The sequence below is a fragment of the Pinus tabuliformis genome, chromosome Q, assembly GCF_031772625.1.
Source record: "Pinus tabuliformis cultivar Carrire ecotype Pingquan chromosome Q, CPIR1, whole genome shotgun sequence".
Classification (NCBI taxonomy): Eukaryota; Viridiplantae; Streptophyta; class Pinopsida; order Pinales; family Pinaceae; genus Pinus; species Pinus tabuliformis.
The window spans coordinates 1,293,420,623-1,293,447,578 of NC_142296.1; the positions used below are offsets into that span (position 1 = coordinate 1,293,420,623).

General features: G+C 37.8%; 1 protein-coding gene across 3 annotated transcripts in view; it reads left to right on the forward strand.

The window, feature by feature from the left end:
- The window catches only part of LOC149224560 (choline-phosphate cytidylyltransferase 2-like), a 91,849-nt gene extending 65,152 nt beyond the window's left edge, over positions 1-26,697 (forward strand). Inside the window, exons 4-9 of one of the 3 annotated variants that reach the window (XM_089386156.1) lie at positions 2,551-2,593; positions 2,703-2,858; positions 4,335-4,415; positions 4,609-4,719; positions 26,008-26,099; positions 26,354-26,697. In XM_089386156.1, coding sequence (XP_089242282.1) covers positions 2,551-2,593; positions 2,703-2,858; positions 4,335-4,415; positions 4,609-4,719; positions 26,008-26,099; positions 26,354-26,378 — 508 coding nt within the window. In that variant the 3' untranslated portion in view covers positions 26,379-26,697. Of the gene's footprint in view, positions 1-2,550; positions 2,594-2,702; positions 2,859-4,334; positions 4,416-4,608; positions 4,720-26,007 lie in introns of all 3 variants that reach the window. The other 2 variants (XM_089386158.1, XM_089386157.1) reach the window with 2 other exon arrangements.
- The last annotated feature ends 259 nt before the right edge of the window (positions 26,698-26,956 follow it).

Below are 26,956 nucleotides of genomic sequence, written 5' to 3' on the forward strand. Positions count from 1 at the left end.
GGCTCAAATATGAGCAGGGCAGGAGATCGCCCGCTCCGATACCATGTTAAACACACATGGAAAACATAGAATAGGAAAGATAAATCAGTGAGTACATTTTTTTATTAACATCAGATATACATTTATAGTACAACATATGACTCTTGGGTTTCAGATCCCAAGGTCTCTTGGACTGCTTTGGTCTATTCGGCTTCCACACTAACCCACTTAGGATTAGGTGTCCAACAGTTTCTGCTACATGCATTCACGTCATGTAATCCTCTAGGCAAACCAGTAAATGAATTTCCTTGATATTAGATAACTTGATGTTTGAAATTTGAAACAAAAACTTGATGATATGTTGAAACTTGAAACTTGAATCATGAATGTTATAATAATCGTTAATGATGATGGCAATGTTGAATGTTTATGCCATATGGCATACGTTGAAAGTTGAAACTTGAATTGATGATGATGAATCATGAATCATGATAGATCATAGATGATCATTTAGATTCTGAAAATTATACGGGTGCGGTTTCCTGCCGTATCGTATCATGATACGGGTGCGGTTTCCTGCCGTATCGTATCCAGATTTTTTGAAAATTTGCCGTATCCGTTTCAAACCCCGTACCCGTTTCCGTTTTCTGGTAACTTAGGTCCAAGAGCTTCATTGCTCTCTTATCTCACTTGGCTTTCTTTGAGGCATCCAAAGGTGCAATTTCTGTACCCAAAGTGATCCTAAACATTCCCAAACTTCTAAATAGATATTTGACAAGTAATAATCAACACTGATTAGGTGAGCTACATTCATATTATCCATCACGAAGAAAAGAAATCAAATTGCTATAAATACAAAACCTGATTGCACCAATGTAAAGTGCATGAAAAATATGCACTTTCAATAAATGATACTACAAAAAGTGCTTGTATGGCTAAAGACTTGCATTTCAAAAGGTCCAGAAATGAGGATTAGAAGGGGTTTCCTTAGAAAACTGAGTAGTAGCAAGCACCACACAATGAAATTTCCAGAAACTAACTGCACCACTGCATAGAGAATGAAAAAACACTCTCTGCAAAAAATTGCACTTGAAGTGGACTTTGCATGTTTGAAATCACCGTCAAAAATTGAAAGTTCAATGAAAGGGGTTCTTCAAAATGTTGATGTGGTAGATCATAGATGACATAGTAGCACATGGCAACGACTCATAGCAGAGTGATGTGTCTTTGTCAAATCACATGCTTGCAAAAGTGGCACTGCTCTGGTGATGGCATGTGGTAGGTGACATGGCAGTTGTCTTGTAATTGTTGCCATAGAAGGCAATGTTTGTACCATGTGGCAGGTAATGCTATTAGGATGTTGATGTGTTACTTTGCATGGTAGTCAACATGCCCTTGTCGTCTTCTAGTTGTTTGCAGGGCAGAGTTTAGCTGGTCCCACTTTGCAAGGTGTTTGACATGCCTATTAGCTTGGCAATACAGTGTTTCCACTTGGCAAGGTGCTAGATGTGCCTGTTAGCTTTAGCCATAGGTTGTCTCCATGTGGTAGGGGTGTATGGTCAAAGTGTTTGGTTTGGAAAACAAGCAGTGATCTTTAGTTTGTAGGTAAGATTAATGCTTGAAGGGGTGTGATCTCTAAGAATTACCAACTATGGGCAGTGTGATTGAAGTAACGGTTGACAGAACCACTTGAAATGGGGGGTGATTACTAAGGAAATTGTTGTCTACAGGGAGGGCATTGGTACCAAGGAGGATGCTTCCATTGGCATGGATGGCTGAAAAGGAGGTTGGGGGTGGGCAGGTGGTGGGGTGGGGTATTTTGGTAGAAAACAATACCCACAAGGAGAAATGTTGCATGACTACTACAAAGAGAACCATGTTGTGGGAGGAGCCTGGAACCAAGAAAAAAAGATTGCTATAAAAAGGTGAGGAAATAAAGTCAAGGACTGTCAGGAAGCTAGTGAGGACCTTGGGGCTTGTAAACAGCAGAGGTCCGAGAGACCCAAAACAACAGTGCATTGCTAAACAATATTAGGGAACACGAAAACAAGGCATTGAGAAAACCAAAATAACTATGCATTTACAAGAATAATACCAAGAAACTAGCACCAAAATAACAATGCAATCACAGGAACTAGCGCCACAAAGAAATAGGTCTTTGGTCATCACAGGAAGTTTTACATGGTATAACCCTCTGAGAGGGAAATATCCACAAAGCAATTAAGCCATTCATATATAAATCTATAAATCTATAAGCCATTCTTAACCTATAATTCTGGTTTTTCATCTATAAATCAACAAGCTTCTGTATTAATTAGGTACCTGGTTTGGTTTACCTGAAGAATGCCTGGTGTTAATTAGCCACAAGGGTTTTTGTAATTTCCATGTTCATGTAAAAATTGATTTTTTTTTAATATTTTTGCATGATAACTTGGTTTGATATGCAAGTAAAATTTATTTCAAGTGTCACCAGGAATGATCATAACCTGCAGAATCAACTCTTAACTTCTTGTACCTTTGGATAACAGGTCATGTTTTTGATCTGAATGTTCTTATGCTATTTTTCTGCAGATATGCTGATGCAAGTGGAGCAGGCAATGATGTGTATGAATATGTAAGTAATAGTTGCAATTTCTGAGGTAACTCATATTATACTTTTCTGAATTGGTGATTTCATCAATCATTATTGACCTAAAAGAATTTTCAAAACATATGTTCTTCAGATCAAATCAATTGGCAAATTTAAGGAAACAAAACGTACTGAGGGTATCTCAACATCAGATATCATAATGCGCATGCTGAAAGACTACAATGAATATGTAATGCGCAACTTGGCTCGAGGTTACACAAGGAAGGACCTTGGAGTCAGCTATGTGAAGGTCAGTTTACTCCTGCAACTTAAAATTAGTTGGATTTTATAAGGTCTCAGAACTTCACAGATAATATTTCTGATCAGTTGTTCATTGGTAAATTTTATAGCTTCACAACCTCAGTACTAAGTAGGTACTTAAATCTTTACATCTATCACAATTCGTCTGTGTTTTGCAACTTTGAACTTTTCAGATTATCTATCTCAATTTCTGTGTTTTGCAACTTTGAACTTTTCAAATTCAAAAAGTTCAAAGTTAAAAAACACAGAGAAATTGAGATAGATGTAAAGATTTAATTACCTACTTAGTACTGAGGTTGTGAAGTTATAAAATTTACCAATTAACAACTGATCAGAAATATCATCTGTGAAGTTCGGAGACCTTATAAAGTGCTCTGAACTTTTGAAATTCAAATTAGCCAAAGACTTCTTGATGAGGTTAATATTATCAATCTTTGCTCAACATGCTAAAGCGTATCTCTTAGGTATCATTGATCATGATTATCCAATAGAAAGAGGTCTAATATGCACTGCTTAATGGGAAAGACAATTAAGAATGCAAGCTAAATTTCCTTTCTGCACCACATTTCAAGTTGCTCTTCAACTTTCTTCATTTATGTCCCACATTGATATGTGCTGTAGTTTTTTGATGCTTGATAGTGTTATACTATAATATATTACCATGCCCTCCTCTTCATTTTTGTTCTTCCTCAAGTTATTTTCATTATCTCTGTTTGTGGCTAGAGTAATCCATTGTTGTGAACATCTCGATAACATCCCAATTTTATCTCGAAATCACGATTTTTTGGCCTAGCCGATGTTTGCCGATTTTTAGCAATATTTTGATGGTATCTTGATTTTGTTGAAGTTTGTCGTTTTTTACCGATATTTTGATGGTATCTTGATTTTGTCGATGTTTGTTGTTTTTTAACTGTTTTTTCCCTGATTTTTACGATTTTTTGGTTATCTGGACCATTGCTGATTTTATCCCTATGCCGATGTTCGCAACATTGCAGTCAACTATTTATTTGTTCAGTTTTTGTATGCTTTGTAACAAGGACATCTGTGTTCTGGGCTTCCAATCATTAGCTTTATCATGAATCTCCAAATAATTCCACAACACTTCTTCTGTAGCTGTTTTCCTAAATACAAATGGCGCCTTCTGTTACTTATAAATGATTTCTGCGGTGTTTATGGCAACATGGCATGGTTTTTGCAGATTATGAGAGATTGCATAATGGGTGATTTTTCTATATGAGTAACAATTAATTGGTCTCTAAAGGCATTTTCCAAGAAATGCAGACTGAACTGTTTCTAATGTTGAGCATGTGCGACATTTTGTGCTTAAAAGTACTTGTGCCTTTGGGAAAGAAAGTATGGGTTTATGTTTGCCATCCTATAGGATGGCATGTGTTTCCTTACAATGGCCATATAAGCTTTATAGTTATGATAATGTTGTAATCGATATTGTTGTGTTTTTTTACAGGAAAAGCAATTGAGGGTCAACATGAGCATAACTAAATTGCGTCAGAAGGTGAAGGAGCAACAAGAGCGTGTAGGGAAAAAGGTATGTTGTTTGATTGGTACTTTTTCACTTGAAGTCTTTCTTTGAGTTGATGCAAATTAAGTCAATTCATTTACATGGTTATTTGATTGGATTCCTTATTTTAGCAGGCAGACCACTGTCAGAATCATTCTCTACTTTTGTTGGATTTTTGAAAGTTTTCAGTCTTATTAATGAAAAATATGTACATTTGCAGTTACATATCGTTGCCACAAGAGCTGGAATACATCACAGTGAGTGGGTTGAAAATGCAGATAGATGGGTGGCTGGTTTTCTAGAGAAGTTTGAGGAGGGGTGTTATTTAATGGTGAGCATTGTTGTTCTGATTCTAGAATCTAAAAGTCTGCTTGGGTGTTGAGGTCAATTTTTTTAGTAGTTCAAGTGTTTATTTAGATGTGGTATTTATCATGTCTTACTTGCATGAACATGCAAATTTCTTTAGTTCATCTGTTGTCGGTCTAGAAGTTAGTGTATCAAAGAACTTGTAAGCCTGTGACCATGTTTCTGGGACACAGGGACACAGGATGGGTAAATGCATCCCAGGGACATGTGGAGAAATCCCCCAAATTTTAGGAAATGTCGTGGGAAAAGTCAGTGTTCTCAGCAAAGGGGATACTGTTCATAATAAATATTGACATTTGCATGTAAGTTGTAACAATCACACTATTTTGTGTCCTTTTACCTCAAACAAAGGCCATTGGGAAAAACTAATAGGGGGGAGGCACCCCCACTTTTTTGGGGAAGTGCACATGTGTCACCACAAAATGGAAATTATCCCCATTTCTTGGGAAACATCCCATCTCATGTCTCTCTGAGTTATCAGAACCAGACCAGAACTGGTTGGTCTCACTGGTGGCACAAAATCGGAAAACGCTGGTTCAGTACTGGATCAGCCTTTTTTCACTGAATCGGCAGGTTTTGTATGTAACAGGCTGACTCTGTACAATGCAACCAAGGACCCTCTGAATGCAATTTTTTGTTATTTTTTTAAAACAATAATTTATGAACGGGGCAGCCTAATTCAACTGTAGGGTGTATGAAACCTGCTGGTTCTGTACCAAACTGGTCTTTTTTCACCAAAAGGGCTTGTTCTGTACAAGGCTGGCCAGTTCTGTACATTGCAACCAAGGACCCTCAGAACACAATTTAAAAAAAGCAATAATTTATGAACAGGGCAGCCTAATATTCAACCCTAAGGCCCTAATAATGCTATGTGATTAATGGTAATGTTAAATGCTTAAATTTTCATCTTTTTATTTAAATTTTTAACATTACCATTAATTGTTTCAGGATGTTTGATAGTGGTTCCAACTTCATTGGATTTCATATGGAGAAAGTAGAATTTTAGATCCTTCTCAAAATCAGCAGTTTTAACAGCTTTTAGGATTTTAGGATTGGGGGGATTGCAACATTTCCATCAGATTTTGTCGTGTATATGGATTTTTTTTGTTATATCTTTATTTATAGTTTTCTTATTTTTTTTTTTTAATATTCTGTTATTCTTCAGTTCCAGACTGGTTCCTGGTTTAGGGGGTTCACCGTTTTGGTCCTGATAAAATAGGCCTATCTACGTTTCCTTCAAGTCAATAAATTACTGTTGCACCTCAAGTTTTATTTGTCTGCTGTTTTTGAGGTTTCTGATGAGGTGACAATGGTAAATTGAATTTTAAGCAAAGGTTCCTGGTATAACCAGGTTCAATTATTTAGTCTTTGTTGGGAAAATACAGTGTTGCGGGGGAGCGTCCCCCCTCGATCTCGCTCCCAATCTGCACTCCAGGCGGGAGCGCGCTCCCTAACCAAAGTTTTCGCTCCTTTTTTTTTCAAGTTGATTTAGGGAGCGTTGCTTCGGGAGTGATTTTTCCAACCCGGGAGCGGTCGGGGAGCGATCGCTCCTGATCGCTCCCGAGTTGGAAAAATCGCTCTCAGCCGGCGGTGAGCGACGCCTGTGCAGAAAAAAAGCCGACGATGTGGAAAAAAAGGCGACGACGTGGAAAAAAAGGGAGGGAGGGAGGGAGGGGAGGGGAGTAATATAAGTAAACCCTCTCCTTCATTATTCATTTCATTTGACATTTCTAAGAGTGAGAGAGTGAGAGAGAGCAAGGAGCAAGGACATCCAAGGGGAGATTGAAGAGCTTGCAAGAGGAGATTGGAGGCCGAAAAGGTAGGATCTACACTCTATTCTAGCATTTTTTTTTTGTTCCTTAATTTCTTTTAATGTTCGTTCCTAAATAGATAAATAATTTGTTTTTTTCTCTATTTCCCATTCCCATTCCCATTCCATTTTTTTGCAGATTCAAAACTTCCAATTTCAAACATCATGGTTATATTTCTTGGCATTTTCTTCTTCTTGGTTCCTTTTTTGGTTATTATGGTGTTGGAGAATAGAAAAAGAAGGGTTGAAAATGAAGAAGGGGATGAAGAAGTGGGTTATAGTGGATTTGATGAAAACCCCGGAGAGGAGTACCTTGGTGAGGAGGAGCTGGAGGAGAGTGAACATGAGTCAACTCTAAAAACTAAACAAGACCAAACCCCATTGTGGAAATATGTTAATAGGCCTGAAGCAGGGAAAGGGAGTGGAACCACTAAATTTCATTGTCACCATTGCAACAATAATTACACAGGTTCAAACACCCGTGCGGGAAAAGGCCATCAGATGGAGATAAACAAATAGGAATCAAAACTTGTACAGGTGCGTCCGTAGCAGATAGAGCCAAATACATAAGGGAAGAGGAGGAAGCCCAATAGAAATCTAAGAAATCAAAGGGTTTCTTTAAACCAAGTTCACAATCACATGCACAAAGAACTCCTTCAACATCCTCTCATGGCAGTGGATATGGAGGCATAGGGTCACCAAGTTTAAGGCATAGAACCTAAGTCACCTGACACGGGGATTCGGGACACGTAGGATTCGGGATTCGTGGTGTCGGATTCGGGACACGCTGACCCCCCGGAACAAGACACGTTAGGACACGTTATATATTATTTTATTAAAATATATATATATATATATATATATATATATATATATATATATATTTTTTAATATATATATATATATATCTTAAAAATTAGTTATTAGCATATTTCTTACACAAATTTTAATTAATGATACAAATTTATTGATTTCAAACGTAGATCTTCATCTATAGCTATTAGCATGCATAGTACATACAAAATTCAAATAAATGTCAGTGGTACTGGTCACATAAATGATAAATGATAAAATCATAAATCTATTAAAAATTTAAATCATGATTCATAATTCATAACTGAAAGACAACTTACAACTACAAGATAGTAAGATAAACACACTGACAACTGTAGTTTTCTCATTAAGTCATCAAATCAAAATCTGTTACATAGGCTCAGATTATATGGCGTTGCTCCATACGTTGTGGTGACTGGTTCTATATACCCAACATTACAGTGGTTCAAGGGTTTTGTGTCACGCAATTTATGCAAACTGATCACTGATAAGGCGTGATACATATTAAGTTTTAACAGCTCAGCAAACTAACCTTAAACCTGCAAATTGCAATGCGGTCCGCCGCTCCAAATCGCTCCAAATCGCTGTTACTCGCTCCAAATCGATGTTAAGGTTGCAAATGCGGTCAAATGGGAATGACAACAGCGAACTTAAACCTACCAGCAGCCCGAAAAACGAATCCGAAACCAGGATTCGATTCCAAAATCGTGACACGTTCTTCATTTTTTTGACACGCTCATGACACGACGTACCCGGATATGACACGACGAGTCATTGAAACATGACACGTGTCAGGACAGAATCGTGTCCGATTCGTCCGATTCGGGATTCGTCCAGGGGTTTGGACGAATCCGGTTTCATAGCATAGAACCATATCAGATTTCCTTGATGAAGGGTGTAGGAATGATGTGGATTCAAAAGTTTACATGTTTCTCTATGCATGTGGGATACCTTTCAATGTTCTTTGCTCACCTTATTGGCACGAAATGGTTTCTGCCATAAATGATGCCCCTAAAGGATACAAGAGCCTTCTTTGAGTAGAATGACAAGTTCTTGGACTGACCATGGGGTGCCCATTGTATCTGATGGATGGACACATGTAAAAGGCAAGCCATTGATAAGTGTTCTTGTGTGTTTGTTAGTGGTGCCATCTTTCTTTCAACATATGATTACTCAGGCAAGTTCAAGACCAGCATCAACATTGCAGAACCATTACTTGAAACAATTGACCGTATTGGGCCATACAATGTCATCCAAGTCATCAATGATAATGCTCCTAATTGTAAGGCAGCGGGAGCAATTATTGAGGATAAATACCCCAACATATTTTGGTCTGGGTGTTTGGTTCACACAATGAACCTTTTGATGCATGATATTATTAAGAACAAAAACCAACAATACAAATGGATTGGTGATTTGTACAAGAGAGGCAAAGAAATGATAAAATTTATTACAAATCATAGCAATACCCATGGCCTTTTTCACAATCACTCAAGATTGAAGATTGCGAAGACTAGATTTGGTAGCTTTTACCTCAACTTCAGGCGCCTTTTGAAGGTAAGAGAGTCATTGGCTAGCATGGTATCAAGTCCACACTGGCAGATATTAAAGGAAAGGGCTACAAATGCAGCTGACAGGCAAGGTTTTGAACAGGTGGAGGAGACCGCTCTTGATGGTATGTTTTGGGCATGTGTGAGGCAAGTATTGGAATTCACCAAGCCCATTTATCACATGATTCGGTTTGCAGATACAAATAAACCAGTGATTGGGGAGGTGTATGAGCAGATGGATACCATGTTGGGGCAAATAAAAGATATTGTTCAGAAAGATGATCCCAACTTGTATACACTGATTCACAATTGTGTGTGTACACGGTGGGATAAACTTAATGTTCCACTACATGCCTTGGCGTATATCCTTACGCCAAAATACTACTCTGCATCTTGGTTGGGCCAACCTGCACCAAGGGGTGGGGTTAGGGTCAAACCCCATATAGATGAAGAGGTCTCTATAGGATATTTTCAAGCATTAGACAAGTTGATACCTGACAGTGAGGAATGTGCTAGTTTGCGTCTTGAATTAGGCAGATACTTAAGTTGCACTGGTTTGTTTGGTTCCTTCCATGCAATGGAAGATAGAGACAAATATGGTGCTCTCACATGGTGGGAAGCATATGGCGGCTAGGGACTTTTACCAAAACTGGCAAAAAAAGTTCTCTCACAGGTTTTAAATACTTCTTCTGCAGAGAGGTGTTGGAGCACCTACAATTTTATACATAATGTGAGACGAAACAGACTGAATGAAAACCGGGCAGAAAGCTTGGTTTATGTGCTCTACAACTTGAGGTTGTTGAGTCATTACTGTGATCAGGCTTATGAGGATCCAACATATAAAATTTGGGACAACCACCCAGAGGATGATAATTTGGAGGATGGCACTATACATCTTGAAGAATTGGAAGCAGAACTTATGAGAGAGGAAGATGAAGCAACAACCATGCCACCTCCACCATCCAGTAGCAGTGCTCGAGTTCTGAGTCTTGTTCCTTTGCTGTCGCCACCTCCATGTACATCCTCACGTGGAGGGCATGTGCCTTCTGGTTCTAGTCGTGGGTCTGTGCGGGAGGAGACTCCTAGAAGACCACCACGACCTGCTCAGAAATTAGACATTATTCGTGGTGGCAAGACGAAGATGTAGATGATAGATTTACTTGTCTTTTCTAGTTTCTAGTAGTTTTTATAACTGTTGACTCTTTCATATTTATTATGATATTTTTGTAAACAATATATGACAATTTAAGTTTGAAGTTTGAAGTTTGAAGTTGGCAATTATAACTCATTGGTAATGAATTATGAATATGATGCTTCGTGAAAGTTGTTTCATTTCATTTCATTTTATAACATTTCATTTCATGTTAGATATTATTTGTTGTAATGGTTAAACTTAGCTTACAAGTACAACTTTGGTGATCAATGATGATAAATGTTATAAACTGAATTTTCAATTTTGAAAGCTTGAAGTTGAAACTTCAAGATTGATGAATCATGATTCATGAGACTCAATATGTTGTATGTTACTAACTTGTGGACGTGGTTGATGAGGATTATAACTTCTAGATGATTGTTGTTATATGGTTCAATGATCAATCTATGTTTGTTTGTTTTGTTTTTTTAATATTATGTTTTTTTTATATCTAATGCATCATTCAACATGTTTTTGTTGACATATATGTATCAATATATATATATATATATATATATATATATATATATATATATATATTAAAAAACGCTCTGGGATTCGCTCCCAAAACGGGAGCTTCTGAAAATGTCGCTCCCGCACTTGTTTTCGCTCCCGCTCCCTGCTTTCGCTTCCGCTCCCAAGTAACACTGGGAAAATCACTGCTTTGAAGTGCTTGCCGGCCTCATAGGTCAGCAATTTAGCTTTCTTTAGGCAAACCATTGGCTTGGAGTGACCTTGGTAATCCAAGGTCAGTGATTTAGCCTTGCATGCAAGAAACGTCGACAAAAACTCGTGCATTTCCAATCAAGATTTGAACACTCTTAAATTGACAAGCTAACTTCAGATTGAAGTTTTTTTGGGCATTGTTGAGCTTCGCTTGCTTACTTTGGATTGCTGGCTTCCAAATTGAGCAACCTGCTCTTCCACTTGGCCCTACAATTGTCCATTGCTAAGTCTAGTAAGGTGGTGAAATTATTACACTTAGCAAGAATCACATAGTCTTATGTACCATGTCAAAATATGAGGAAAGAGATCATTTGACGAAGTATCAAAACCAATTAAAAATAACACGTGAACCCCATTCGTTTTTCAGCTTTATAATTGTGTACTTCCTTCACCTGTTCTTGGAATGTTGAGTCATGAAAACTTAAAAGCCAAGCATAGTAGGCATAATAAGCTTTCCAATGATTGATCAGGACTGAGATGCCATATTCAACACTACGTGTGGTACCTTTCATAAAATGTGAGTCAAACTAGCTTGTTTGACTGGAAATGTCAGAAAATGCATTTTTTACTTTTTGGTCTTGAAATTGAATTCTGTTTGCCACATTGCGATCATTAATCCCCCCAAAATATATCAAGGAAAAACTACCCCTTCTGACGTTTTCCATATTCAATTTGGTCAAAACCACAAAAATATGCTCAAATAGGCCTCTAAGGCCAATGTCAAAACTTGTGAATTTAAGAATTTTGCATGTGATCATCATCAACAATATGTATTTTTCGATACATATTATTGATGCATTTCTATTTAATGCTTAATAATTCGTTACCCATCATGCCTTCAAAGATTGCCAAACAATCATAGTGATAACAACTGATACTAAGCATCACCAGCGAAGTTTGAGATGGTACCTCTGTGCTTATGATCAAGATATCTCTCACTTTGTCCTTTAATGTACCAGTCCATGCTTGAAACCAGACCTTTGGAGATAAAAGTTAATTTATATTTACAGACAAGATTACAATACTCCATTGCATGATCTCACCTTTGTTTTGTGTCTACAACATCATTGCAAAATCATTGGATGCATTACTTGTACTCACTTATCTTCTTTACTGGGTTACTTCACTTAGTTTGCGCTTTGAGAAATCCTGCGCTTTGTTTCTTATAATCATATTGAACAGAGGTTAGTTTCAACTTTCAAGGTGATAATCTCAATTGATATTATGGCATCAATACTTGGATATCTTGCACTGCATGACATTGAAACATATTAGCCCAATTTCAACTACAACCTGGGGTGAAATAAACATACAACAGAAGTAAGCTCAAAGATCATTAAATTGTCATTATGCAAGAAGTAAACAAGCTGGGATTAAAATAGGACAAAATCAAATCATGATTAAACTCAACACAAAGCATTAAATAACCTGCATCAAAGGATACAGAGAGTAAGCAACCCATCAGAACAAGCATTAAGCATTCAAGATTCTTTTACTCACAAACATAGTCTCAAATTCATAATTGTCTGGAAACATCATTGTTATTAAAAAAATGTCATGAAAGAAGCGCAGCTGAATTGACGAGTCTTAAATAAAAATTCCACTACCCCAAGTCCTAAAATTCAGTGTTGGTTGAGGGCCTTATTTTCCAGCCATATATAACAATGGATCTTGCAGAATTTTTGGAGTATGTGGGACAGATTTTGGGAATTTTTATTTTTATTTTTTGTAAATTAAAGAAACTCAAGGTTAAGGAGTATTGTTTCCTTTATTTTGCCTAAGTAATAGAGTGATGTTCAGTTAATTTCTTATATGCGTCTTTTAGTTCTATGAGCTACAATTGGGATTTTTTTTGTAGTGTATAAATGACAAAGGAAATTTAAGGGCCATAGAAAAGCATATGTGCTACAATGGAAAGGGCTAGGGTAATAGTTTCTTCCCTCTTATGTCCCTTTCGTATCCTTTACCTTCAAGATAAGAACATGACACATTCAATATTACTAGATTAGGTCTGTTTGTAGATAGTCTTTGATAGGGTCTTTTTTGCAATTTGCTTTGAGTAGCGGGTCTTTGATAAGATCCTCTCCACCGTCACACTTGTAGATTACACCCAAGTTAGATGCACAATTGTGCATATCATGTGGTTGCTTCACTACTCTCCCTTTTATTCATCACTCCCCAACTGTCTAAATCCATTTTTCCATTTTGTTTATTATGCGAACCTTTCTGATGCTCTCACTACATACTACATACACATTAATGTTAGTAACCCATAGGGAAACTCCCCTAGGTTAGGATTCCATTTAACCTATAGCCTAAAGTGGAGAGGAGTGTTGGTGAGGTCACAGTGGCCAACCTACTAGTACCCTATTTTTTTGACCTTGAGTTAAAGGCGCTAGTTGGTAACATTTTGGCACAATTATCGAGGGCAAATTCCAGTTCTTGAATCTTGTAGATTAGCTAAATATTAGTTTGTGTTGAAGATTTTGTTCATTTGGTGACCCAATGAAGAGAAGAAGCCCTTTCCCTTTGCAGGTTTCTGGAGACTTTTGCTTGTAGGGTGAAACAAGCACTTTGTGAAAAGCATATATATTCAGATCTTTGGATTTGAGGTATGAATCATGATCAATGTTATAAGAATTGGATTGGGGTGTATTGAATCAGCTAGCCTGAATGTTTTCCAGAGAAAATTGGTTCGGTACAAACCAACCTTTTTTAAACTGAACCATCCGATTTTGTATCATGTCATAGAACATGACTCGGGGCCCAATTTTTTTTTTTAAACATTAATATTGGTTGTGGATTGGCCCACCTCCAAAAACAATTCTAGCTCCCCCTTAAACCTATTTAAAGGCACTCCCCCCCTCCATTTCACTCACACTATTCTTTTGAGATTCTTGAAATCCTTGAGTTGAGCTTTCTGAGTGGGTTTGGAGATATATTTGCAGGGCTGTTTTGAGGAGGTTCTTGGGCAGGTTTGGAGAATTGGTTGAAGGGTTGAGTTGGAGAGCTTTTGGGCTGTGTTTGTTAGGGAGATTTGGAGATACTTCAAGAGTTTTTCCCCCAAAAGATCTTGGGTTGTTTTTGAACTATTTTTAGAAGTGATTGTAAGTGGTCATTTTCAGATTCTTGAGGGTGTTGTTAGAGGGCTGTTTTCTCTGCTGTTTGGAGCTGCTCTTCTTGTCAACATTTGGAAAGATTTTCAAGTTATGTTAATGCGCTTAGTTTACTTGTATTTTTCTCTTAAAAATTGCTAGGGATTTGTATGCATATTTTTATTTGTTGCTATAAAAGTTTCCATGGCCCCTAAACACAAGAATGATTGCATATGGTTACATTGCTGTTTGGATGAAGTGGCTATAGAAATATGCAACTATAGTGGGAAGAAAGTTAAAGGTGGGGGGATCCATAGGATTAAAGAACACTTAACACATTAGTGAGGCCAAGTAGAACCTTGTAATATCTCTGATGACCTAAAGGCTAGGAAGTTATATTGGGTTTGATCGAAGTTGTCATAGTAGAAAGAAGCAAGAACAAGAAAGTTAAGAAAGACAAGCAAAAGTAAAATGGACGATGTTGATTTCTTGGACCTTGAACTTGAAGGGCATATCCCTAGTTTTGAAGTATCCTTTCGTTTCTCTCTTAGAATTAAGAGATGAAGATGTTTATGCCTTTGGCCTTAGTTAAACTAGTATGAAGAGGTCACTTAAAGGGATTGAATATTTCATTGTACCTCACACCACCCTTGGTGCTCAACCCACCATTAATGTTAATTGGAAGAAGGTAGAGGAAGTTGCTTTGGAATGTATTTCTATACGGTGGTATGATGCAAACATACCTTTTAATGCTGCTAATTCTTCACATTATCAACCTATGATTGATGTTATAGTTGCATGTGGTCTGGGCTTCAAAGGCCCTAGTTTTGACAATGTCAAGGGGCCACTTTTACAAAATCAGCTCCAAAGAATGAATGAGTACCTCATAAAGTTCAAACCAAAACAGGTTGCACAATTATTTTTGATGGATGGACTGATGGAAGATCTCGTGCCATTATAAATTTCTTAATTACTTGCTAAAAGGTACCTTGTTTCTCAAATTTGTGGATGCATCTAATCAGGTGAAAGATGCACAATTATTATTCCATCTTTTGGATGAAGTGGTTATGGAAGTACGGATAGAGAAATGTTGCACTGATGATCATAGACAATGCCTCCAATTATGTTGTAGTTGGATGACCATTGGAGGAAAAACACCCCCACCATTTGGTCGACTCCATGTGCAACCCATTGGTTGGATCTCATGCTTGAGGATATTGGCAAAATTGAATGGGCGAAGTGTGTGGAATAAGCAAAATCTATCACTAGGTACATCTACAATTGCTCATGGATTTTGAACCTTATGAAGAAACACATCGAGGGCAGAGAACTTGTTTGGTTAACCATTACATGATTTGCAACAAACTTTCTTTCATTGCAATCCCTTATTCAACAAAAAACCAATTCCTGGAAGATGTTTCCTTATGATGAATGGAATGCATTTGAGTGGAGCAAAAAGGCTGAAGGGAAAGAGGTGGATGGAACAAACAACTCCATAGACCTTTACATGCATTTGGTTACTATTAAACCCAACATATATAATTTTAATTTTCAAAGCTTTTGAGTTGTATTATTCATTAGAAATGCTTTGCCAAACATGCAAAATCAATTGATGAATATTTTTTCTTTTGAACTTGGATGGTACTATTACAATAAAGATTTTGAAGCAAATGGAGAGGTAAAGGATTGTATAGATGCATTGAGTGCATGATCCTAGAACCCAAGATTCAAAACAGAGGATCCAACAAGTAAGAAATGTTGAAAATTTCAAATTATATTACTCATTGAAAGACTTGATTCTAAGTTTCAATGTCATTTGCTAATACTTATTTTTCTTTAATTCTTAGTTCAACCTCATGGTGGCAACAATTTGGTAGCCAATGCCTTGATTTACAAAGATTTGCAATTCAAATATTGAGCTAGACATGTAATGCTTTGTGGTGTGAACGAAATTGGAGTGTTTTTGAGCAGATACACACCAAGAAGAGATGTTTGGAGCAAAATGTTTGCATGACATGGTTCATATTTAGTACAACCTTAGGTCGAGGTGTAACCAATTGCTAAACTCGACCCTTGAATCAAGCATGATAGAAGAATACTCTTCCACCATGATATCTCGCCAAACCTGCTGAGAGGTTGCCTCATAGCAAGAAGGCTCTGAATCTAAGGACTCAGTCATCAATGCCATATAACATGTGTATCTCTGTGCTTGTTTTCTCTGCTTGAATGTAGAGCTAGGTGCCCCAACCCTATTTTGAGCCTTCTAAATCCACTGATCAACCCACCTCGACTTTCTTTTGCCTGTGCTAGGTGTTATTGCTAGAGTGGGCCTTGGTCGCTCCTCTCCCTCATATTCCTATGCTGCCTCCTCATTTGATTGCTATACAACCTTCCCAACAACTGGCTGTGATCTGGTTTGAGGAGCTAACTGAGCCTCCTACTTAGGAGCTTGCAACTCCTCATGTGCTGTAGCTTGCTCACGCTCTAAGGACTTTTAGAGAGCCCTTTCCTCAAACTTGAATAACACCCAATAATTGTCTTCTTCAGTGTTGGTACATACACCTTGTATGCTTTGGACGTCTAACTGTAGCCCATGAAAATGCCCTTTTTGTTGTAGGCCCTAGCTTCCTCCGACCCTTTGAAGGCACATCGCAGTAAACCAAACTGCCAAGAATCTGAAAGTGAGAAACATTCGACTTGTTGGTGAATGCCTCCTCTAGTGTAACTCGTCCAAGCACCTTATGTGGGCTCCTGTTCTGCAGAAAGACTATAGTGTTGCATGCCTTTGCCCAAAGAAATAATGGTAGTTCTTGGTCATGCAACATGGCCTTGGCCGCTCCAACAATACTTCGGTTCTTGTGCTCTACCACCTTGTTTTGTTGAGGGTTATAGGGTGTGGTGATCTCCCTACTGATACCCTCCTTGGCACACAAATCCATGAAGGCATTGGAGATATACTCCCCACCATTATATGATCTCAGTGCTTTGCCCTTCTTTCTTGTTTGGTTCTCCACTAAGGCTTTTAACTCTAGGAATTTCGAGAATAATTTGTCCTTTTTCTTCATGAAGAAGATACACGTCTTCCTCAAGTGGTCATTAATGAAGGCGACATAATACTTGTATGCCATGAGGGATGGAGAAGAGAATGAACCACTAACATCTGAATGAACCAAGTCCAAGATGCCCTTGGCTCAGTTGTCACTGCTGGGAAAGGATGTCTTGGCATACTTGCCAAGTGTGCAACCCTTGCACATGTCATGAAGGTCTGTGTTTCACCTTGGAAACCTTGTGGCTATGTCCCTGAGGATTTTCAGTGCTCCATGGTGTAAATGGCCCATACATCTGTGCCATAGCTCCCCAAGGTCTCTGCCCAACTCATTGTCCCCTTTGCTACTCAAGGCCGCGACTGTCTCAAACTGTAGCTTGTAGAGGTTTCTTCATGTTGGAAATACTGGGGGGGGGTGTGAATCAATATGTCATCAATTCCAACAATTTAAGTACCAAAACAATTAACCAATAACATCACTTCAAGGGAACACAAGATATATATGAACAATATATTTATATTACAAGGGAAGTACGACTTTTGGATTTACTAGCTACAACTGGAGGGGCTACAACCACAAGATTTACCAGCTCCCATTAGAAGGAGGCGACAACCTCGAAGGAAGCTAGAACTTCCTTGCCTAGCACCACCTTGCCACCTTATAAAAGATAAAAGAAAATCTTTTTGGGCTCCCGTACCAGGCACAATGACCCAATTACAACAATATTTAAACTCTAGTACTGCTCCGTTGCAATGTTCAATATGAAATCAATAAAGTTCATGCCTTAGATGATCAATACAAGTACTCTTACTTTGTCTTTGATTTGCTTTACAAGTTCTTCAATCGTATGCTAAAAATATTGCTCCCCAACTTCACTAGGGTTTTGCTTTGAGAATTATCAAGACATCCATCAATTTTTGCTTCAATAATGGTTCCTTAGAACTTTAAGGACTGCTCCAAGGATCTGCTTCAAAACGAGTTTCAAAGCTTGCTCCAAAAGAGGGCTGCCACAAACATCAGGGTCTGCTACAAATTCAAGATGTGCTTCAAAAGGTCTGCTACGAATTTGCTCCAAGGTCTGTTTTCAAAACAAGTCCTAAGGTTTGTTCCATAATTGGTTTGCTACAAACCAAGATCAAAGTTTGCTTCACAACTTCTGCTCTAAGATTGCTTTCAACCTTCTTAAGAAGAATTTTGTCACAAAACAGACTTGCTATCTACCTCATAAATTCTGATTTGTCACCTTCTTCCTCAAACTTGAGTAAGGGCCACAAACAACAAAATTAGACCTTAGGAACATGCCCTAAATAGGGCTGAAATGCGGGTTTGTTGAGTGCCTCAGACCAACCAAGCTAGTCAGAAATACAGTCTTCGTCAAGCCTGCAACAGGGTTGTCACAGTGGCCTCTTGGTGCAAAAATTCAAATTAGACTGACCTCTATCCTGCGGCTTACATAAAGCTCAGTTTGGGCATAAACTCGACCTAAATTGCTTAAAACGTGCCCTTAAAAACAACTCGGAACTTGGTCACCTCAATGCTCCAGAGCTTGGTTGGTCCATAAAGGTGCTTCACGTATTTGCTTTAGAAATTATTCTTACTCATGACCTTCTTTAGATATTCAATGGAGCTATAGACTTCGCACTATTTTACCTCAGATAATTTGAATTGTTACCTCCATTTGTCCACAACTAGGGTAATATATAGTGGCGGAACAAGCCTATAATGGGGCCGACTTGACCTTTTGAGAGGACATGACTATAGCAGAGCCTACCCAAAATAATAATAAAGATTTGTTTGAAGAGCCATGTTTAAATAGAAGCCTACTTGAGGGAGATGAACAAACCTGTTTAGAGGAGGATTTAGGACACTTAAAATCAATTTTTGACTTTTATGTAATCTTAATTCAAAGTTGGTTAGAACACATGAATTTAGGTCATATTGATTTTTAATTTTGGCCTTCCTTTTAGGGCAACAATGAATATTAAGGCCATAACCCTTTGGGGCAAATGTGTTGGCGCTAAACCCATTTTTGGGGCATCAGTCTTCAAAAATTAGTATCTCTCAAACCAGGAGGACCCACAAAATGTGCCACCTATCAAATGAAATGGTGAGACAAGGGCTACCTAACTAGGAGGTCCTTGCAATCAAATTCAATTGATTTGTGCACGCAAAATATTAAAGGAACGTTGGCCCAATCACCCATGGACATCAATGACAAATTTTCCAACACTTCACTCACACCAATTTGCTTTGCTACTCTGGAATTGAAAGGCTTGATGAAGGCCTTTCCTTTGTTGAAGGTAACCTCATAACCTTGTCCTCTAGGCCTTAAACCGAAACAAGGTTCTTCTTCAGACCTGGAACGCAGAGGACATCCTTGAGATGAAGAGGGTTACTGGACTCCCTCTCAAACCTGATAGTAGCCACGCCCATGGACAAGTACTTGCCATCATCTCCTAGCTCAATGTGAAACTACATGTCCTTCTCCATCAATGGACTGAAATATTCCTTTTTCTTAGTCATATGGCGGGATGCTACACTATCAATGTACCATATGTAGTTGGCTACTGAGGTTGCCATGCAAGCTATGAGCGAGAATCCTCAAATTTGGAACTGTACTTGTCCACCTCTGCCAAAGTTGCCACCTAGTCCTTCTTAGATCCTTTCTTCCTCTGAGGACACTTGGTGGCATAGTCTTCGAACTGATGGCACTGGAAGCATTTTATCTTTTAGAGATCCTTCTTTTCTTTCTTGCCTTTGGAGTTGGACTCGACCCCTCTTGCACTCTTCTTTCTCTTGGCCTTGCCCCCTTTGCCAGCGAGGGAAAAGTTCTCCTCGTCCTCATGCTTAACATGAGCTCCAAATCTAGCCTGCCTCTGAATCTCCGCCTGGACATAATCGCTCCACAATTTCTCCCAGTCTGGAAGCTTTTCTTTGCCACTCACTATGTCCTGGAAGTTATCCCATGATTTGTGAAGCCCTAATAGTGCAAGACTCACCATGTCTGCTTCAGGTATTGTCTCCCCCACACTGACCAACTCATCCTTCACTTGAGTGAACCTGGTGAGATAAGAGATTATGGGCTTAGACTTGCCCATCCCTATATTTTTGAGTTTGTCCTTGAGCATGAGTTTTCTAGCCTCACTTGAGCTCTAGTATAAGCCCAAAATTGTTGTCAATATTTCTTTGGCAGTTCTTACCAGAAAGATGTGGTGTAATGTGATCTTTGACTCGTTCAAGAATAATCCTCTTTGCTCTGGCATCATTCTTGTTATGTTGAGCCAAATGCTAAGGGTCAGTTGGTGTGGCTGGTGGGTTCTTCACAAACTCCTTCATACCTTGCTCCTCTAGCACCACAATAATCCTCTCCCATGAGCAGAAATTTGCTGCTCCCTCCAAATTGTGCTCTGGTCTCAAACCCTGGTAAGACTTTTTGCTGGTCAAACTCTTTAGAAATCCTAGTGCGTTGATCTAACTAGAAAATTTGTGCTCTGTGGGTCAAAACCCTAGGTCGCACTGCTAGAAACCCAAACGTAACCTTCAACTGTATTGTGCCTCTCCTCTGTGCCTTGAACTTGCTTTTGGGTTCAAAGAAAGGGTGCTAGTCTTCAGTTAGAGACTTAGCTCTGATACCATGTTAGATTTCCTTTAAAACTCAACAATCTAATCTGTGAATTATGCTAAGTAAAGAACTGAAAAACTGAACTCAACTTCAATCCACAAATACTGACTTTTCTAACTAGCATGCAACGGAAAATAAGGAACAAATGAAGACAAACACACCATAAAACTGTACACAACAAGTATTACCCAGGAAATCCCTAATCAGGGAAAACCTGCAAACTTGGTGGATTTTATTAGGCTACTTCAACAAAAGTATTGTTTAGAAGATATTACAAAGGAAAACTTCCATTTTGCTCTACAAATTCCTCAACACGCCTAGGCACCCTCGCTCTGCGTCACGACACCTGTGGCCCTGTTCACTGTACAAATCTCTACAACTCAATATGGCCCGAGTATGGTCCCTTTTACGCCATGAACATGGCTTGGCTATAGTTTAATGGATGTTGGATAAGATCTAAGGATTGCGTGCCTCTCCTCCCTTAAGCTGTGTTGATTTGAAGCCCTAGTTCGTTGAAACCCTAGTCGAAGTGTTCTCTTCTTGCTGCCTTTAGCCACCAAGTCTCTAGTGCGTGAATGAACCAAGTTTATTCCTTCTTAGAAATCAGCCTTTGGCCCACCATTGCCATGAAGGGCTGAGATTAGATCTCTTTGATGGTTGAGATCATTTCACTTTTTGACTATATGAGATTAAATTTCTCCCAAGTCAAATGATAAGATAAAGTATAATTGCTCCTTATGTGGGTCCCTCAACCAAACTTAGCATACTTCTAACTTTGGCTGAACCCTTCCTCCGCTAATTCCATTTAACAATCTACTCATTTTGAGGCTGATGATTATGATGCTAGCCATTAGTACTGTTGGTATTGTAGTTTAGTACTATGCTTATTTTTGGACCCTAGAGGCCATTTAGAGCTAGTTTCTTGATTTATTTTGGTTTAGAGATGTATTGCACCAAGTGCTATTTTGGTTATAAACTTATATGCACTCTTGCTATATAAATGAGAATGTTTTCATATTTGTGTGTAAGTGATTTGAAATCACATGGATGCACATAGATATATATGTTTTTTATTATTATAGATTTTATATCTATATCTATATATATATATATATATAATTTGAATATTTATGTATATTTTGGTCCAGAGGTGTTTTGGTCCTTTTTCTTTGGTTTTGGTTTGATTCACATTTTTGGGCTCTATTGGTTCAATGAACATTCTAGGTCTTATAATAGTGGGCATGGCTCCATCTTGTAAAGAGTTGGATGTGAATTTGTTTGCCCTGTCAAATTTATCACGCATCCATGGATACCCACATGGTCTCAATTATAAGCAATGAAAAAAGCATACCCCAAATTCTATGGGAACAAGGAGGATGCTTTAGATTTTGCCATGTATTTCATTATTTTCATTGCAAAATCTAATATTATTCATGAAGATGTGACGCTAAATATGTTTTCCCTATCTATGAAAGAGAACACGAGAGAATGATTTTGTAGTCTTAACCCCGAGAAATATCTTCATCTTCATATTTCATCATTGTCTTTCAAGAAGTTTGGATGGTTGATGAAAATAAAATTGAAGGCTTAGATGATGATATGTTTGGGCTATTCTTTGTAACAAAATAAGAAGGAAACTTGGTATTATGAAGGCTAAAACATGATAAAGATCCTTCAAGCATTCTCTTGGATGAAATAAAATAAAAAGTGAGGCATTGATTTTCTTCCTTGAGTATATTAGTGAAAGATATGGAGTAAGAAGTCCCAAAGAATTTGTTTCAGATTCATATGAAGAAGAAATCACTCAAGAAAGTGGTGTAAACAATGTAGATTTTGATCTTCATGGGCAATCTCATAGGTTGGAATCTTGTGTAGAAAGTTTGAGTGGTATTTTCCAACCTTATATAGCAATTGATCTTGGAGAATTTTTGGAGTGCGTTGGATGAATGAAAGTCAGTGCTCCCTTTGTGTTTTGTGGCATGTGCCTAATAGCCTCTCGAGGATAATGGCAATGGCAATGGCAATTGTGATTCCAACAAGTGGTATCTCAGCCAAAGGTGTCGAGTTTGAAACACACCTAGGTCACGCTAGGGGGAGATTGTTGGAGGAATGAAAGCCAACGCTCCACGTGTTTCGTGCCATGTGCCTAACAACCTCTCGAGGATCCGTTAACTCTGGCGTTGTGTTCGTTTACTAACACCTACGGGTTTTGGTGTAACAACAATTGTGATTCCAACAGTATGTGGGATAGATATTGAGAATTTTTGGTGTAAATAAAAGAAGCTCAAGGCTATTGGAGTAATTTGCATTTATTTTGCGTAAGTAATAGAGTGATGTATAGTTAATTCTTATGTGTGGATTTAGTTCTATATGCTACAATTGGGAATTTGTTTGTGGGTGTATGGATGACAAAGGAAAATCAAGGGCCATAAAGAAGCACACATGCTACAATGGAAAGGGCTAGGGTAATTGTTTCCTCCCTCTAATATCCCTTTTGTATCCTTTACATTCAAGATGAAAACAGTACATATTCTATATCACTAGATTAGGTGTGTTAGTAGGATAATATTTGGTAGGGGTCACATTTACAATTTGTGGAGTAGTGGATCTTTTATAGGACCCTCTTCACCATGACACTTGTAAACAACCAAGTTAGGTGTGTAGTTGTCAATATCAAGCAATTGCTTGCTACCTCTTGATATTCCTTTAGAACTGTTCTCTAAGATTATTCCCATGACTCCTTTGTCCAAGCAAGTGAAGGCACTAGTAACCCTTTCATCCACCACTCCCCAATCCTATACATACTACATACACATCAAGCTTAGTAACCCATAGGGAAACCCCCATTGGTTAGGATTCCATTTACCATTGCCTTAAGTGCAGAAGAGAGTTTGTGAGGTGACATTGGCCAACTTCCTAATTTTAAAAGGCTAGTAGCTTGTCTTTGGAAAGTTAATGGTGCTAGTTTGTGTGGTAACAGGCCTCAACAGAAACTAATTCCAATCGATGATTTGTGCCCATACCTATAATTATTACAGCTTACAAGCTACTAAAGTTGTTGCCATAGCTTGAATGTATGGCTGGAAGAAACTTCTGTACAAGCGTGAAGAATGTATGGTCCCAGTTGCATCTTAGGAATATTTTTGAATTCCTTACAGAAGTTCGTGATTTACTTTGTTACGACCATTCCTTTATATGTTGGCATTGATGTTCCTTCAACTTTTCCGTCTGCCATGCTTGATATTGTTTTGGATTTATTTTTCTGTATTGATAATTTTTTGTACATTGTTTTACAACATGCCTGTTCGCTAAAATTAAGTGTGTATGAATCGTGACCGTTTCTTTATAAAATATTTTGAATTGTCACTGTCATGGATTTGACAATGAACACATTAGTTTTGTTTGACAATCACATGCTCAACTTTGAACAATTTAGAAAATTGTTAATGTTTGATGTTTTTTATTTTGTGTCTATCTAAAGCAATTAATTAAAGCATATGCACATTTAAAAGTTTTATAATAATCACTGGATTGTAATCATGGTAATCATTCGATTGTAATCATGGCTAGGATAAGCTGTGTTGAATTACAATGTTTTTGTTTTTCTAAATTGCAATGTGGTCATGGATTACAAACAGATGTCGATTACTGGGAATCACTGTCAAAAATATCATCTATGAAACCGGATTCGTCCAAACCCCTGGACGAATCCCGAATCGGATGAATCGGACACGATTCTGTCCTGACACGTGTCATGTTTCAATGACTCGTCGTGTCATATCCGGGTACGTCGTGTCATGAGCGTGTCAAAAAAATGAAGAACGTGTCACGATTTTGGAATCGAATCCTGGTTTCGGATTCGTTTTTCGGGCTGCTGGTAGGTTTAAGTTCGCTGTTGTCATTCCCATTTGACCGCATTTGCAACCTTAACATCGATTTGGAGCGAGTAACAGCGATTTGGAGCGATTTGGAGCGGCGGACCGCATTGCAATTTGCAGGTTTAAGGTTAGTTTGCTGAGCTGTTAAAACTTAGTATGTATCACGCCTTATCAGTGATCAGTTTGCATAAATTGCGTGACACAAAACCCTTGAACCACTGTAATGTTGGGTATATAGAACCAGTCACCACAACGTATGGAGCAACGCCATATAATCTGAGCCTATGTAACAGATTTTGATTTGATGACTTAATGAGAAAACTACAGTTGTCAGTTTGTTTATCTTACTATCTTGTAGTTGTAAGTTGTCTTTCAGTTATGAATTATGAATCATGATTTAAATTTTTAATAGATTTATGATTTTATCATTTATCATTTATGTGACCAGTACCACTGACATTTATTTGAATTTTGTATGTACTATGCATGCTAATAGCTATAGATGAAGATCTACGTTTGAAATCAATAAATTTGTATCATTAATTAAAATTTGTGTAAGAAATATGCTAATAACTAATTTTTAAGATATATATATATATATATATATATATATATATATATATATATATATATATATATATATATAATAATAATATATAACGTGTCCTAACGTGTCTTGTTCCGGGGGTCAGCGTGTCCCGAATCCGACACCACGAATCCCGAATCCTACGTGTCCCGAATCCCCGTGTCAGGTGACTTAGAATATCATTAAAAGTCACCATCCTAGCAAACAAACCATTGTTCTATATGACGATTCTTATTATCTGTCCTGCAGCAGCACATTTAGAAAAAGGCAAGAGGGGTAATTTCGAAAAAGCTCTTAATAAAAATTGCGTGTGAATTTTTAGTCATAACTCAAGTACAATGCTGTGGTGGAAACACTGAAAACGACCTTAGAAGAAAATTTTAAACCCTCGTGAGTAGCTTCTTTTAAATTTTGATAGCTTGCAATATTCAGGCAAATGTTGCAGTTCACAGGGAAATCAATAAATATTCAACTAAGTTCTGAGTTTTCTTATTTCCAACTGTTTTGTTAATATTATCTAAATTGGGTGTTAGCTAGAAGCTCCAAAAAACTTTTGTGTTGGAAACAAAGTTTAAACCCTCTTGCGTGTAGTTTTCTTTAAATTTTGATAGCTTGCAATATTCAGGCAAGTATTGCTGTTTCTATGGGAAATCAATAAATATTTCAACTAAGGTTTGGGTTTTCTTATTTCTAGCTGTTTTGTTAATATCATTCAAATTGGAAAACTCTTGGTGAATTACATGAAGCATATTATCCTCTTGAAGTAAGTAGTTGTAGGCCCCTTCCTGCATGAGAAAGTTTGATGAATCGAAAGGGCATATGTATTGCCACTTAAATGTGGTTTTAAACCTGCTACTTCACAATTACCTATTGCTTAAATCGGTAATGTTTATTTGGTCTGCTAAATTTTCAGGAAACGGCTATCAAGACTCGGATTCAGAAGGGTTTGATGAAGGAGCAAGTGAAAAAACGATCAGCTTCAAAAATGCTGGCAGGCTCCTTGCAGTAATGCCTGTAATTTAGTAGAGTATATCAGTGTGGTCACAAACAATTTATCTAGGCTTGAAAGTTGTTTATATATGTGTGGGATTCATGAAATTTGACTGAGTAGAAGTATAAGAGTTTTTATATCCTGGCCTGCTGATGACATCCCTTTTTACTGTATTTGTTTGTTCCTATGCTTTTGCATGGTGTTTGACCTGATTAGTTTTATGGCTATTTTTTGTTTAACAAACATTATATTTGCATTTAATGTACAGTGGTAGTGGACAGGCCGAAGCCTGAACATTATTTTGGAACAGAACTTCAACTTCAAGGAGGACCATTTACAATGTCATTTATTTACATGCAAGGACATTTGGTCAGTTTCTTCAGAAAGGAAATTTGGGCAGAAACAATTTCCTATCTTAGAACCAGCGGAGTTTAACAGGCTAGAATTGCCAGAAGCCTTGTGTAGCCAACCACGTTGTGGAATGAATTCTTGAAAGAACATAGTTGGAGATGTTTTAGTCAGCTGTTGTACATTGTAGATGGATGGATTTTCAATCATTGCAGTGTGCACATTATTAATGGTATTTATATGAGGCATCTTATCTTGATTTCACACACCTTTTGTTGGATTTTGAGAGCCTGATAACATTACTTTTTAGCGTATTTCAAAGGAAAAGCTTGAACTCGTTCCTTACTGTGTAGCAAAGATCTAATTTGATTGTAGGCGCATATAAAATATGACTGTCTGAGTGTAATGGTTGAATAGAAAGTGCATAACATTCAATGACCATAACTAGAGATTGATGCGTCTACCTTTGCTATGTGGTGTAAAGCACATTCATTAGACATGATAACATAAAGGAACTCATTAT